The sequence below is a fragment of the Pyrgilauda ruficollis genome, unplaced genomic scaffold (genome assembly GCF_017590135.1).
Source record: "Pyrgilauda ruficollis isolate IOZ18807 unplaced genomic scaffold, ASM1759013v1 scaffold180, whole genome shotgun sequence".
Taxonomy (NCBI): domain Eukaryota; kingdom Metazoa; phylum Chordata; class Aves; order Passeriformes; family Passeridae; genus Pyrgilauda; species Pyrgilauda ruficollis.
In genome coordinates this window covers 1,120,507-1,136,238 of record NW_024516985.1, presented here as the reverse complement: position 1 = coordinate 1,136,238, position 15,732 = coordinate 1,120,507, and the positions used below count along the sequence as shown (strand labels likewise).

Genomic DNA, 15,732 nt, shown 5'->3' with positions numbered 1-15,732 from the left:
GAATCCTGAGCAAGCAGTAGTCCCAGGGCCAAACTCTGTATTTTTTGCACTTCATCTCTGCACTTCTGTTACATTTTTTGCATCTTGCTGCTGAAGGACACCTCATGTCTGACTGACTATTTGCTATAGATGTTACAGAAACACGCCCAACCTTAATTTATTTTATAAACTAGGAAAATCTTGGATTATCCTTTCATTACAGGATTATTTTGTGTACAGGTACAAACATGGATGTTGTGTCTGAGTTAGCAATAGTCATGTAATAAGGACACACAAGTGGGGGTATATAAAGCATGACTGAACCTGAGAGTTGCTGTGCTTTAATCAGGTTTTAGGCATCAAGACAAAACACAAATCAGGGAATTTGGGGAGAAGGTGGGAATCTGTGACCTTAAGTGAAATATTTATTTTTAATATCTTTTTCTCACTTTGAGAATTTTTGCTTCTCCCTCTCCATCAGTCTCTCCCCATTTGTGTGTGGAGGTGTGTCCCTGAAAGCTTCAAGACCTTTGCCAGGATTATGCCCAGGCATCTGCATTTAATGTGTGCTCAGGATTTCCCAGCCAAGTGTCTGCAGTTCAGTGTGGGGGTGTGAATACTTGCGTAACAAAATGTAAACAAACTGAGCAAATTTCTCTGTGTGGTCAGCCAGAAAACGGAAGCTGGGTGATTCTAAGTGGTAATGAATGTTTGGCAGATGAAAGGCTCTTTCTGGGTTGCTCATAGTGCAGCTAGAACCAGCAAGAAGAAATAGGAAGAAAAATGTGGTGAGGAGGCTGGGTTTGTTTCTTCTTAACAATTCTACAATTTTTCATTTTCAGTTCTTACTGCTGCAATTTATTGCTTTCTGTACTTTGACTGGGTGAATCACAGGAATTGATTTTGTGGCATGGCTGCAGAAGGTTCTCAGGCATAAACCCTGGAAGTGCAGTCATGTAATATTATCCTAGCCAGGTTGTCCAGCTCTGTTGTAAAATAAGAACATTAGGAGGTTAGAGAGGAAAGAAAAAATACAAAATTTCTGCTGTGTAGTATAAGGATATTAACTGAATATGTCCCACCCTGTGTATGTGCCATTGAATCTAAGTAGTTAATGTCTTTCCCATCAGGACTACATGTATTTTTATAATTACTTACTTCACAATTATAATTATTTTATTGATAAATTAGTGGAAAAATAATCCATTTAATCCATAAAATCCAAATAATATTTGAGGCTGTTTTAGAAATTGCTAATGGCAATTTGTGTTTGGTATCTAACTGGTTACTATATTTTACCATCTTTCCCTGTCAGTCCCCCATGTGAGGAATGAGTGTGTTTATGTGTGGATGTTTGCACATATTTGAGTGCTCTTAAATCACTGGTAGCCTGTGTTAGGATGTTATGAGCTGCAAGATTAGTGTGTAGTAGTTAGACAGCATGTGTGCTGGCAAGTGTGAACCTGTCTGATACTCTCCTTTACATAATCTGATCCTCTGCAAATAACCATGCATATTAATTGCTGCATAAATGTTGTTTGTATTTCAGTCTGCACCGACAACCAAAGCAGGAACTGAAAAAAACACCCAGTCAGACAAGGTAAATCCCTACCTTTCACCTTTGCAGAGCTGCTGCACTTTGGTCTTTTACTAACTTTGAAAAAAGAGGCTGAACTCTTGGCTATTTCTGTGTCATGTGAAACTGGTGTGTGACCAGTGACATATCTGGGCATAAACTTCAGAACAGCTCAGGAAGTGTCCTCTTAACCATCTTTAGATCTGTCTTGTGCTTGTTTGGACTAGCATGGATCATGTTCTGTAGCACTGAGTGATAGAAATGGTAAATTATCTCAATATTTTATTTTATGGCAGCCAACAGACTCTCAAAATAAACAGCTGTCTGAAGAGAAGCAAAAAGAACCCAGTGATGTAAGTAATATAATTTCTACCTCTCTCTCTCTTTGAATTTTGTAATGAGGGTTTCTTCTGATATTTTACTTTACTTTTTATAAGGGTTTCTTCTGTTACTTTACTTCTGTCTTTCACTTAAAAAAATAGTTTGAAGAAACAAAAAGCCAGCCCTCCGTATCTAGTGATAATAGTTTATCTCTACACAGGGAAACAACCAAACCACACCTACTGTGACAACAGCTTCTAAACCAAATAACACAGGAAAAGTAACTACAACTCAGGCTGGCCAGCCTCCACCAGCAACATCCACAGAGACACCAAAGGTATCGTAGAAACACAACCAGTTTTTATTACTCCAGCTAACTTTTATTATTTTATTGAGGGAGTGTTAGGAATCCATATAAACATGGAATTGTTTAGCTGAGTACTGTCAAGTGAGACTTTTGGGCCCCCAAAAATCACAGTGTAGTTAAGCTCTTGGCCGAGCAAATAACAGTAAGAACATCACAGTTTTAGGCCTGTTTCTGTGTGGTTGGGGCTCTTCTGTTTTTCTCTCAGTTTTTTTGCTGAGTTCCTTGTAGCTTCACAGCTGTCATTAGTTCTTTTCCAGGCTCTTCCCTTGCCCCTCACTGCAGTGTTGGCTCCAAGTGTAGCAGGTCAGCCCTGAATGCAAGGCTCTGAAAAAAACTAAAGTGTGGAAGGCCAGGGAAAAATAGCTGAGGAGGGGTCATTTCCACAGGGTAAATGGAGAAAAAATGTGAAAGAAAAAGCATGTGGTGGCATCAGAATGTGGATGTTTTGGTCTGCTGGTGTGCATGTGCCTGTTGGCAAGGCCGGGGTAACACAAAGGGCTCCTGCAGCTCTGCTACAACACAGTTTTTGGCAGTAAATGGCAGTGTCAGTAATGCAGAAATCTGCATTTTGTGTGGTGGTGGTGCCCCTCCACCTCGCTGCCTGCAGCAGTTTTTACCCCACCTGTTTGAGCACCTTTTGCTGCTGGAGTTTAATGGAGCATTGAGAGCTACCAGAAGTAAATGACAGCTTTCCAAAGAGACTTGGAAGGGGCCTCAAAATCTTTCTTGCCCTGCATATTTCTTTCACTGGCAGAATTAAAGAAGGAGGTAGAGTGCTTAAAATTAAAAGCTTTCTTTCCCACAGCAGAATCTCACTGGAAACAGAGCTTTTATGGTGGTAGCTCACTCTGCCCAAACATCTGGGCACTGTGCATTTGCACCAGGCAATTGCTGAGTCCAAAACCCTGTGCACAGCCTCAGCATTGGATGTTTTACTTTGTTTTGTCTCTCTTTTAACATTGCAATAAACTATCCCTTACTTTTTCTCTTTTTCTTCTCCAGCAAAAGTCCAAGGAGATGTCCACAGTGACGGGTGCAGCTGCTGGAACAGGCACAGCTGGTGCAAGTGTGGCTGCTGCTGCTGACAAATCAAGTACTGAGGTTAGTAAACACAGCCTCAGACAAGGGGTTCCTTTGTAATAATGTCTCAGAGAGGGATTCTCTCTCTGAAATACTTTGGTTTCAGGAAAAAAAATGAATGGGTAACTGCTGAAGTACTGATACATCCTCAATGTATGGATGATGGTGGAGGGCCATCTGCAGGAAGAGGTGGAAAACAACCGGTGTGTCATTTTTGTTTTGTTAAATAGGACTTCTTCAGAAGCTAGCTTAAAGTTATACAAGCTGACAATCAGTTACTCCCTATCTTCGGTTATATTTGAATATATATGGCACTGATACACAAATACAAAATACCTTGTTAATGACACTGTAGAATTGAGTTTAGAACCATTCTCACTGAAAAAATTGTCAAGTACATATCCTGCTGAAATAAAGCTTTTAGGTTGGTTTCTAGGAGTATTCTAAAGATTCACCAGATGTTTCAGGGCTTTTTTTTTTCCCCTGTCTACACCTTTGTAACCTCTGTAATGGTTTGCTTGTTTTTTTAGCCTGGTATGGATGAATCAGCACTTGATAGCCTGATAGATACGCTTGGTGGACCTGAGGAAGATGTGCCCACTACTCCTGTTTACACTGGCCCGGAAATTACGGTATTTTACACTTCACATTCTTTTTTCTTAGAAGATTCATCCCTAAATTACATCTGTAGTTGCTCATTACTGCGTGGATCCAGGACTTGTACCTGTGATCTGTGAAGAGTTAAAACTGAGTGTGCACAGTTACATTTTAATGTTGGTTTTGTTAATATGGAAATGACAGTTTTGGGAATTTGTTGAAGAATGCATAACTTTCTGAGTCTGAATGGGAGAATCATGTAAAAATTATTAGATTACAAGCTTAGTGGCTTGGTAAAACATGACAAAAATTTTGGAATACATAAATATTTAAAAAGCAATCTAGGTTCAGAAATACATCCTATGGTCTGAGACAGTGAAATGGCTTAAATTAGGAATCTGGGAATGTTCTGCTGGATGATGAGCACTGTTGAAGCAGGTGAGGAAGCACGTGCATGGCAGTAGGTACTGAAAGACACTTTAGAGTATCCTAGTCAATATTTGCATTTTTTTTTCGGTGGTATCACTGTAGGTGGCTCTATCAGAAACTTATTTCAGTAAAGAACAGTACACAAACACTAATGTGTGCATTATTTTCACAGGAAGATATATATTCAAGATACTTGGAAGAACTGGGCAAACGGGAAGGTAGTCTCCCTCCAGAGTACGTTAAACTGTTGAAGGTGAGTGAGTTAAAAATTAGTACATTCTTCATGTGTGTTTTCTGTAATACTGGATATTTCTGCTTTCCATTTACTACAAAATTCATTCTCACTTTAGAGCAAAGGACATGGCAAAGACGTGGTCCCACCAAAACCGAATGAGCAAGATGAAGTAAGACTTTTTTTTTAATATACTGGAAGGTGAAAGTAACCCAGGTGAAAATAACCCAGTTATCATTGAATTCCTAGGAAAATATAAATGTTGCGTGTTCTCCAAAAGTTCTAGGCAATAGGAGGGGGATGTGGGCTTCCAAATAACCTAGCTACTGATAAAACTGAATTGAGTTTGGCACAGATGTTTTTAATAAAGCTGTAGAAATTTTCACGATGCTGAAGCTGAAATGAGTCAAATAAATGCTTACAGAAATATTGGGCATAAAAATAACAAAGGGGAGAAATACTGCACAAGCAGGAGTCTCTCTGTAATGCCTTCAGCAAAGACTATTTGTATTTCTACACTTAGCCAGAGATATCTGTCAGCCAGCATACTTTTGCTGGTTAGGAAGTTTGACATACTAAAAATAAAAGCTTATCTAAGACATGAATCAACCAGTGGGGGCAAGCACCTTTATTTTTTTTTTGTTGTGTCAGGAACTTGTGCCAGTGAGGTCACTGTATGAGTAATTGTGGGACACACTCAGGCTGTAAACTGAGCTGGACCCATGATGATATTTGAAGTTTCTCATGATCATAACTGGGTTTGCAATTCCTTGCTCAGAAGCCAATGACAGATGATGAGCTTGCAGACGCCCTGTCATCTGACTTCACCTGCAGTGCTGCTTCTGCTCAGGAGAAGACAAGTCCTACAGAGGTACTGACACTTTCCTTTCCACTGCATGCATTTCTTGTGTGGAAAAAATTGACACTGTTATCATAATATTTAATTTTAAAGTAGGTAAAATTTCCTGCTTCTTTTCTATATTTGCAAATTTGCCTGTAATTTCATCTTGCTCGCAGAAACCAAATAAAGAAGGAGAAATTGTGCAAGCACAAGCAGCAAGTTCAGTCAAGACCTCAATTCCTCCTAAGGAGAAGAAAACAAAATCAAAAGAGGTACACATAATCCTTCTTTCACTGGTTACCTTGTAATTAAAATTTACTGGCATATGCTGCTCGTATGTGTTTTTTATTCCCATAATATTCTCATCATTCTAATTTTCAATTGTAAATCCTCTTTATTATAGAAAATACAGGAGTAACAAGAAATGCCATTGCCCAGATTCCATTGTGCCTTAAAGATCTTACTTTAGTGTATCAGATGATTTTCCTTCTGGATTCTGAGGAATAACTGTGGTTCTTCTCACTAGAGGAAGCAGAGTAGAAATATTTGTAGGAAAGTTTTCTTAGCTCTATGATCTGTGTTCAAGACTTGGATATGATGTAATTTTCTCATGTTTTATGAACTTTCTGTTTTTTCCCTCTGAAGAGCAAGTGTGACCTTAGACTTTTTCAGTTTGCCAAGTCAAAGCATATGAGAATTGTGTGAGATTGCATTGTGACACTGTGTTTTTTGGGGGGTTTTTTTACTTCCTTTTTTTTATATATTCTCTCCTTAAGAAAAGCCTCATGTCTGACTAAAACTGTGCTAATTTTGTCACATAAATTGGTGTTAAGTAAATTGGGTAAAGCCAAACCAATTTGGCTTTACACCAAATGACCAATCTGGTGCTGGCAGTTTTCTTCATATACAATACAAAAATACTTGAGGTAAAAACCCATGCCAAAGAAATTACAAAGTGGTTTGCACATTTTCTTAAAATACAGGAAATGAAAGATGATGCAATGGATGCTCTTCTGGATACTCTTGGAGGACCTGAACCTGAACCTGAAGAAGATCCTACCCCTATTGTAGAGGTGTCAGAGGTAACACCTCACTCCTTTCTTACCCTGGCTTCCAGACTCTGGCTCTGAATCCTGAGTTTTCTTTGTTAGACACTGGACAAATGTGTAAAGTAACAAGAAAGTGACTTTGATATCAAAGGCCTAAGGAATGTGTGAGTCTTCAGTGATTAAGAAAATGAAAAAATACTCAGAATCCCAAGTGGCTACAGTTAGACTAGAACATAATAAAATGGTCTGAAAAATTATGAGCATGTCATTTGTTTGCTTATACAAGCAAACATACATATATACATACATAAATTCACGAGTAGATACAGCTCTGTTTTAGTTTTTTCTGCCCCAGCACTCTACACAATTTATAGCGAGCTTTCATTTTGCCCATTTGCTGTTTGATTTTTGATTTCCAGTGTGTGTGCGCTCCTTTTTCCTTCAAACTCCATTGTCTTTCTAATTTGAGTCTTGCCTTCACTGTCTTTTGAGAGTTTTGTTTTTCCCCAACAGATAGAATTTAAATAGTTACCCTATGTTTGCATATTAAGCTTTAACTTTTTGGTTTAGTTTTGCAAACTCTGTCTATAACAATAGTTAGAGCAAGTTTTTTCCTGTCTTCACTTATAGTTCAGACCAAGCAAACAACGGGGAAATAGTAAAAAATCTTCTGTTCCTGAGCTAAATTTTGACTAAAAAAGAGCTTCTTGTATTGCAGATTTAGTCAGTCTGGGCCTTCAGGTAACTTAGCAGATGCATTTCTTTATTAAGGAGGTCCAGAGAATTAAAAACTTCGTTTTGGTGCCAGTGATGGAAAAAGATACACAATTATGGGTTCTGTAATCAGAGTGCTGAAGTGCAAGAAAACCTGACAATTTTGTACACATACACAAAAATTCTAAAAGTGCCTGCCAAAAAGAGCTCTGAATACTGTCTAGAGTTTTTTGGATTTAGGTTTTTAGGATTTAAAATAATTTAGCCTTATTCACATATGGTGTTGAATTTTAAACCATTATGATTTTATCACAGACATTTGACAGGAATAAATTGAGGGATTTTAGAATCTTGCTACACAGAATAATTTCTTCTGATGCCAGTCTTTTTGTACACAGTAGGCAGAGGAATCCTGATAGTGGAGTTATGTACCTGGAGCTTTTATTTTAATTTCTTTAAGTGGTTTTGGTTTTTTAATGTTGTTTCTTTTCAAGGCAAAAGCCAAAGAGAAAAAGGAACGAAAGGCTGGAGAACATGATGATACAATACCTCCAGAGTACAGGTTAACACCAGAGTTGGTAAGTTTTTTATATCTCCATTGCTTTGTAGGCAGGGCACTGTTCCTGACACTTCCTTTCATTACAGAGAGGGAAAGAACCTGGGGGAAACAAACTAAACTAGTATTTAATCAATGGCTTTCTCCTTGGTGATTCCTGTACCTCTTATTCCTGTACCTCTTATTTCTGTACCTCTTATTTCCTCCTCTTCCTTTGTGGGTATCACTGTTTTTTCCAGGCACTCTGGGCAAAGATCTCATCTCATCTGAGTAATCTCAAATGGCAAAGTCACCCATTACTTCTCCAAGAGTGACGTTTTGTGTTTTTGACATTAAATCTCAGCCTTGTAAAAATCCATCCTTTTGCAGAAGTGCTCTTTTGTAATGTAACCTTGAAGCACTGATGTAAAATAGTGGGAAACTATTTGGAATAGGGAAAATTGGAAAATTGCTTTTTTTTTTTTTTTTTTTTTTTTTGGATTGTCACCCAAAGTGATGGAGATTGATTCAAAGTTAATAAAACAACAGCAAAACACTTTCTGGTCTCTTGTGCTGACATCCCACTTGCTTTTTTGGTCTACATATCTGGCCATGTAAAAATTTCCCATTTAGGGGAATTCCTGTCACTGATTAATTCTTGAGTATGTAATTTACTTTACCTTATTTTGCTGGTGATTACAGAGTATGGCACTTCCTGTAACAACAGAAAAATGTCAATAATACTTTATTTCCTTCTAGGATAAAGATGGAAAACCAATACTGCCGAAGCCTGAAGAAAAAACAAAGGTTAGAAAACTGACAATATTGTAGGAGTGTGACTAGATATCCTGTTTTCTCCCTCTCTGTCATCACTTCTCTCTGTACCATGACGTAAGTCTCTTGGTCTGCTTGTGTGTTTTACTTCTTTGCACAAAACCTGCTGGTCAGAAACATCAGGTGGAAATTGGTTTTATTGAAATTCACTTGTCTGTGAATGAAGAGCTCATATAAGGAAAAGATTTAGAGACTTCAAGACAGGAGAGATTTACAAAAATTACTGCTGACTCAAAAAAAGGCTGTGTGGGGAGCTAGTATAAAGTATTCTGTAGAGGTCTGTTGGAGTTGTTAAGGACAGAGAGAGGTGAAGCAGGAAAATCTTTTATTTTCCTGACGGTTTACTCTTGCTAATGATCAAATATAAAGGAACTTGACTGGAAAGAAGGAAAAAAAGCTGCTGTGGACATTTTCCTAATCACAAAGAACAACCTGGACTTTACAAAGAGTATCCATTGTGGCCTAGAAAGTACAAGAGCGGATTAAAATACTGAAAGAGACAGTTGCAAATACTAATTTTAAAGGCAGAGGAAGAAAGCAAAGGAACTGAAGAAACTGAGGGCTCCACTTTGGAAATACTTTGAGCTGAGGAGTGCAGCCAAAATTTGGAAAAGCGTAGGAAATCTCTGCTCTTCTGAAAGGAGTGTGAAGGTCAGGACCAGTTCAAGTGACTACTGGTCAGAAATCTGAAGTTCAGGGTTAAAGTGTGGAGGGAGGGACTGCAAAGTGCTGGGAAACAAAAGACTTTTGGTCTCTAAAAATTGTTATTTCAGGTCTCAGACATGTGATTGTCGTGAGTGGTGGATGTTTGAGAGCTGGACAGAAGGGAGCTCCTGCCAGGCCTGTCAGGAGGAGGAAAAGGGAACAGCTCTGCTCTGGGGGAACTAGGCCCTGCTGCCAGGGAATCACCACTGATATTGAAATCAGTGGGCCCAAAATCAGCAACATGGAAAAAGCAGTGTTAATAGCTGGGAACCATCAGCCACCTGCTGTTCTTCCATGATTTCTGGTGAAGGCAAAGCCCTTCCTTCAGGAGTTCAGCCAGTGTTTGTCCTTTTTTGGGCCTCCACTCTGTGTAGCCTTAAGCAGTGGCATTACTCTTAGCGAATAAAATTTACTACCTTTTCTTGTTTAGTGTCTGAAGGAGGATTTCAGGCATTATGAGAAGTGGGGCCTTACCTGTTGAGACAGTTGATAAAGAATTAGGGAAAGAGAACGAGGGAGGGATTTCTCTGTCAGAAATGTCATTTTATGCATTATGAGTCTGTCCCTAAGCTGTTGAGTTCCATGCAGCAGGTGAATGGCCATCACTGCTGGCAAAGATTTAAACATTTAGCTTTGAACAATTAGCAATTTGGAGGATCCCAGGAACTTCAGGTGTATGGATGTAGGGATATATGGATTGCAGAGGCCTAGTTCACGTAGCATCAGTAGATTGTAATATATCACAAACAGCAGGAAACTAAAACTGAATTTTTTTTTCACCAAAACACACACAGTGGAAACCACTGAGTGTGAGCAGTCAGTGGACAGGCTAAGGGAACTTTCAGGGAACTCTAGTTTTGCTAGTAAATATTAGCATTTTCTTTCTAATTAGGAGGTTGTATTTTCCTTTTCAGTAGCCCTGTCTTGAACATTATACATCTGGTTCTCTATATTATGTTTTATGTTATATGTACAGTTCTCTGCATTATACTGACTTGTGATAACAAAGAAATTTATTCTGAAGTGTGTTTTTTCTTAATTTTATGCCCTGAAAAATTAATTCTGTTTTGTTGCACATAATTTTGAAAGGTTATTTCAGTGTAAACAACAGATGTTTTCCTGCTTTATGAGTAGCTGAAATACAGTTCTTGAAAAAGTAAGCTAAAAAGAGGCAGTGAGTCACCTGTGTCACACATTGGTTGTTTTGTTGTTTGGTTTTTTTTGCAGCCTATGAGTGAATCTGATCTTGTTGATGAATTTTCAAAGGACTTTGCCTGCCCTGCACAGCCTGCAGTACAACCCAAAGCACCAAAGCCCAGCAACACATCCAAAGTAAGTCTTTCTGGCTCACTGGAGAAGCTGACACTGACAGTTTTGCTAAGACTGGGTAGTGCTAGTGTTCTTTCAAAAAAACCAATTTTCTTCTCTTCCTGTTTTATCCTTCCCATTGCCTTTAGTGGAACATGCAGTATTGGCACTCAGCTCTTCACTGAGCATCTTCAGCCTTTAAATTTAGACTTTTCTTTCTCATTTAGTACTATATTTAGAAAAAAAAAAAAGCCATTTAACAGGCACATTTTATGTTTTGTAAGCTTATGCACTAAAACACAGTGTAAATTGTTCTGTTTCAGAAGCAATCAGGTTCTGTGTCTGCAAAAGCTGCTGAGGATAAGGTGGTCCCCCGTGCCACAGCTTGCACTGTGCAGTCTGCAGCTCCTGTGCCTTCAGTAAGTAGTGGAGCCTCTTCAGCTGGAGCTGAAACAAAACTCAGTGTTTCATTAATGGAATGGTAAAGCATGTTGTCAGGATGCTCATTTCAGTATTGCATGTTCTTCTCCACAGTGGTAGCCCACAAAGGCTGAGGGGTTCACAAAAAAAAAAAAAAAAAAAAAAACAAAAAAAAAAAGTCAAGCACAAACTGAATGGTCGAATGGTCAGTGACCTTCCCCAGAGAGGAGGCCAAATTGATATTCTGTGGTGTCCTGTGCTCTTCCTGCCCTAAAGGGGACGCTGTTTGTGAGCCTAATAGGGACTTCAGGAGAAGACAAAACCAGGTTTCTTCAAACTAAAAATTGGTTTTTTTCCTTTATCAACACCCATGCAGGTTGGCCCTGTGTCAGATGAAGCACTGGAAGCCTTGTCCAGCAGCCTAGGAAAGAGGGAGCCTGATCCAGATGAGAAAAAACCTGCTGTGGACAAAGTTAAGGTAGAGAAAAAAATCAGACCTCAAAAAATAGACTGTTGATGTAACTACCTTCAGCATTACTCCATTTCCTCAGGTCACAAACAAAGTAGACATTACATTTTCACTTTTTTTTACAAACAAAATGTACTGTTGAAAGCAGTTCTGTTCTGCTTAGGAAGTACTAGTAGGATTTCAACACAATGAGTACACTTTCCTAGTAATTCTGACTATTGCAGTGCAGTAGTTCCCTCAGTGTCTGAAAACTGTGTTTTGTTGTGTCCTGCTGAACTGAAGCAGAATTAAGATGCACATCAGGGGTGGCACACAGTATGGTCCTTTTTCTGAAGGAACCAACTTTATAATGAGGGGTTTAAATTAGGAATTATGCACAAAACTTTCGGAATTTCTATATTTAAGTAGGGAGCCGTAAGAAAGACTGAAATCCTGTCCAGAGGAATGCTGTTCAAGTCAGAATGCCCTCATGTGCCACCCTAAACCAGATGGAATTGGCTGGAGTCAGAAACAGCCCTTCTAGTGGCTGGAATTCTGTCAAGCAGAAGTTCCCAAAGTTGGCTTTAGTCTTCTCTTAGTTGGCATTTTCCCAGCATAACTCGTATGGGGATAATAATTTTTGAAGTGGGCCACTGATTTCTCACTTCATCCTTCCTTTGCATGCAACCCAGACAGCTGTTGAGCAAAAATGTCAAGAATTAAGACTCAGAGGTATTTTTGATTTTAGTCCACCCTTGTCTATTCACTTACCTCTGCTAGCTTCACTGAAATAGACAGAGCTACTATTAATACACAGAGGAAGAAACAGGCAGGGGAATGAAGGCTTTCTCAAGAGAAAATGCTTTCTTTTAACTTTCATGAGATTTTTATCTGGTGGTTGGATTGAATGAGAAAGACCAATTTGAATCAGAGGACTGAAGGCTGGAAGCTTGCTCATGTGAATTTCTACGGGTAGTTGTTTTTCTTAGCGTGATTCCTATTTTTCCTTTACAGGAGAAAACCAAAAAGAAGCAACACAAAAAACTGGGTGAAGAGGAAGAAACAATTCCTCCAGAATACAGATTAACAGAAACCAAAGTAATTTATTTAATGTGCTTAGTTTTACTTCCCTTTCATTCCTCAGAACATGTGGGTGAAACCGAGACTCCCATTTAATTTTGAAACACTGATGTTTTCATTCAGCCATTTTTATAACGTCTAGAAATTCTGGTTTGTAGTTCTCACAAATATCTATCATCTATCACTGGATGCCTGCATGGGCATAGAAGTGGTTTAGATGCAGGTACCTGCATATTAATAATTCTGAAATTAGTCCACCAGAGTCTTTCAGTAGCTTCTGGTATTTTAGAAATAAATAACTTGTGATTGGTTAAAGCTGTTAAGTAAACCCCAAGGACCTGGATGTTTTAAGTGTCATTTTAAGTAGCAGCAGTAGATGCTACAGAGGCTGCTGGTTAGGTCCCTATCCCTGTAACACCTTCTGTTGCTCAGAGAATGCTCCCAGAATGCTTGAATTGCATGGCTGTTTAAGGGTTAATGCAAGGGATTTTTTTTCTTTACAGGATAAAGATGGAAAACCACTCCTACCAAAACCAGAAGAGAAGTCACAGGTAAAAAAATAATTATTTCAAATAACTGTTTCATTTATGACTTACTTACCAAATATGAACAGGGTTAGCCAGTGCTCAGTTTAAAAATGGGATATGTTACCTGCTTACTTTTTAAGAGATAAAGAGACTTATAATCTTCTTATTTTTCTTTCCAATGGCAGCCTATGAGTGAAAATGATCTTTTAGAGGGTTTGACAGAAGGATTTTCCTGTTCTCCATCACCACCTGCACCATTGCCTACATCAACTGTACTAAAGGTGAGTATGCTAGATTTCTGAAATCTGGTTTTATTTTCAAGTTGTTTTAATAATCATGACATTTTCTGTTTTCTTTATATAAAGTTCCTTCAATGAAATCAAATAACTAAAAATTTAAAATACGTCTTGCAGTAAGTTAATGGAAGAGCAGGACTTTAAAAAACAAACAAACAAAAAACTAGTTACGTGACCAATCTTTTTACCGATTGCTTGCATGAGTACTACTTTCCAGCTGAGGATTTTAAAAGTGGTTTTTTTGGGAATATTAGATGGCTTGGTGAAATCTTAGTTCTTTTGGAGCCATGTTAAACCTGTTTAAACTTCAGCTGTGGTGAGGTTTATCCCAGTGGTTGAGATGGAAGAACAAACTGAGATGAGGAACAGTTGCACAGTGTGTGTGGGGTGGTGTGTTTCAATCTGAAATAAGCAAAGCTCCTCAAGAAAATTAAATCCTCAAAATCAGCTGTGTGGGTGCTGTGTTTCAGATATATTTTTGGATCTGATTAGTGTTTTTCTCTGGTTCCCCCGTGTGTCTTGTTCTTCCAGAAATCCAAGGATGGTGCCAAGCCTGCGAGTTCCTCGGATGTGATCTCTGCTGCTACGGTTTCCTCAGTGCACTCAGCAGCCCCTGCACCTTCTACCACTGTAAGAAACCTCTCCTGTAGGTTCTTACCCCAAAACAAGGGGCTGAGTAGTGAGGAAAGGCAGCAGTGTGATCTGGACAGTGTGACCAGTGTGGATTGCTGCACAAGTTAATAATTTATTGCTAAAAATGGCTATTGCAGAGAAGGAAAATATTCCCCTGGGGAAAAAAAAAAAAAAAGTGGAGAAAAAAAGAATGAGTGGAACCCTCCATTTTCAACAGAGTTCCACAGGCAGTACCCTGACTACCTTTGAATACCAGGGGAACTTTCCTTCCTGGTGTTTATTGTAATGTTGCTCACACATTTTGATCCCCTGGTGCTCCCAGCCTGGCTTGGAAGGAGAATATAAAGCTCCTCCTGCCTGTCTTGGCTTTAAGGGCCTTTTCCTATCCAGCCTCTGTATAAAATTGCAAAATCCATGGTAATTGCCAAACAATAATTGCCAAGCATTGCCAATTGTTTCATAGATTTGTTCTCATTGTAGCAGCTAGGCTTATTTATTAAAAAAAAAAAAAAATAGAAAGCCATTCAAAATAATTCCATAAGCCCTTCTTGAAATTATGTTTTTTGCAGGTCAGAAATATTCTGTATTTTCCCCCAGTTATTGTGCTGCACTGCACACTGCAACAGGAGTGCTCTTTGTTCACTCAAGTTCTACAGTTCATTAGCCAGTACTTACAGTAGATTGATGAATTACATCATTTTTGCAGCAGATGTGCTTTCACAAATGTATTTCTGCTTTGTTAGGGAGGAAAAGAGATGGATGAAGCCTTAGATCTCCTGTCTGATTCCCTGGGACAGAGGGAACCTGACCCTGATGAGAACAAACCAGTTGTGGATAAAGTGAAGGTAACAAAAGACATTCTGAAACTTAAGCAATTTGGGGAGAAGGCGGGGTGGGAGGGAATAAACCAAACCAACCAAAAAAACACCCCTCCAAACCCCCCAAAATCTGCAGTGGTTCCCACATGCTTACAGGAGTATATGGCATTGGGATTTTAGATGTTGTAAGAGTAAGGATATTGGAGAAAAAAATCCATGCTCTTACATATGGGTATATCAACCACTTTTCAGTCATCTGGATTACCTGTCTGTTCTGTGAAAAATGATGATTTGGTTAATATACTTTTGCCACTTGAGGGCAAGTGTTGAAATGTTACGGGAGATTTGAAATAATTTTAGTTCAGTGCCTTTCATTGCCATTATTCTCATCATTTTCCAGGTGTCTTCTTGGGCCTCAGTTTCTAAAATTGTTTTTCTGGCCCTCTTTTTGTCAAGCTTTGACTTTTATAACCACAAGCTCAGTTAATCAGGCACACTTTTAAATTTCCTTGTTTCTGCTGGTTTTGTCTTCATTTAGTCTTTCCTAAAATCCTATAAAGGCTCTTCTGCTAACAAGAAAATAAATTTCTGCATAATAGTAGTAATAGTACTAATAATACAAATAAATAGTAATTTGAAGTAGCTAGGGTAAAGTACATTACTGGGGGAAAACAAAACCACCATATGCTGCCTATCAATAAGTTTAAGCTGGAATCTTAGCTGGAGAAAAAAAGAAAAAAAGAGATCCCTAAAATGTCTACATAAAGTAAGACAAAAGTGTTCTTCAGCGGTCTGCTTAAAAACCTCCTTGTGGTGTTCTGTGTGGCATCTTCCTGGTATGCTGCCAAAAATCAGAGCAGCATAACTTGAAAAATAAATGTAGTCTTTTTAAAACTTTCAAGCATGAGACACACTTCATAGTTAAACAACTATGGGGGTTTTC

General features: G+C 38.7%; 1 protein-coding gene across 2 annotated transcripts in view; it reads left to right on the top strand.

The window, feature by feature from the left end:
- Positions 1–15,732, top strand: part of CAST (calpastatin) — a 51,496-nt gene that overhangs the window by 30,207 nt on the left and 5,557 nt on the right. The window contains exons 5-24 of one of the 2 annotated variants that reach the window (XM_041464550.1): positions 1,529–1,579; positions 1,852–1,908; positions 2,097–2,213; positions 3,246–3,344; positions 3,854–3,955; positions 4,522–4,602; positions 4,700–4,753; positions 5,360–5,452; positions 5,599–5,694; positions 6,406–6,504; positions 7,680–7,763; positions 8,480–8,527; positions 10,487–10,591; positions 10,891–10,986; positions 11,364–11,465; positions 12,450–12,533; positions 13,019–13,066; positions 13,228–13,323; positions 13,870–13,968; positions 14,715–14,816. In XM_041464550.1, coding sequence (XP_041320484.1) covers positions 1,529–1,579; positions 1,852–1,908; positions 2,097–2,213; positions 3,246–3,344; positions 3,854–3,955; positions 4,522–4,602; positions 4,700–4,753; positions 5,360–5,452; positions 5,599–5,694; positions 6,406–6,504; positions 7,680–7,763; positions 8,480–8,527; positions 10,487–10,591; positions 10,891–10,986; positions 11,364–11,465; positions 12,450–12,533; positions 13,019–13,066; positions 13,228–13,323; positions 13,870–13,968; positions 14,715–14,816 — 1,713 coding nt within the window. Of the gene's footprint in view, positions 1–1,528; positions 1,580–1,851; positions 1,909–2,096; positions 2,214–3,245; positions 3,345–3,853; positions 3,956–4,521; positions 4,603–4,699; positions 4,754–5,359; positions 5,453–5,598; positions 5,695–6,405; positions 6,505–7,679; positions 7,764–8,479; positions 8,528–10,486; positions 10,592–10,890; positions 10,987–11,360; positions 11,466–12,449; positions 12,534–13,018; positions 13,067–13,227; positions 13,324–13,869; positions 13,969–14,714; positions 14,817–15,732 lie in introns of both variants that reach the window. The other variant, XM_041464551.1, reaches the window with a different exon arrangement.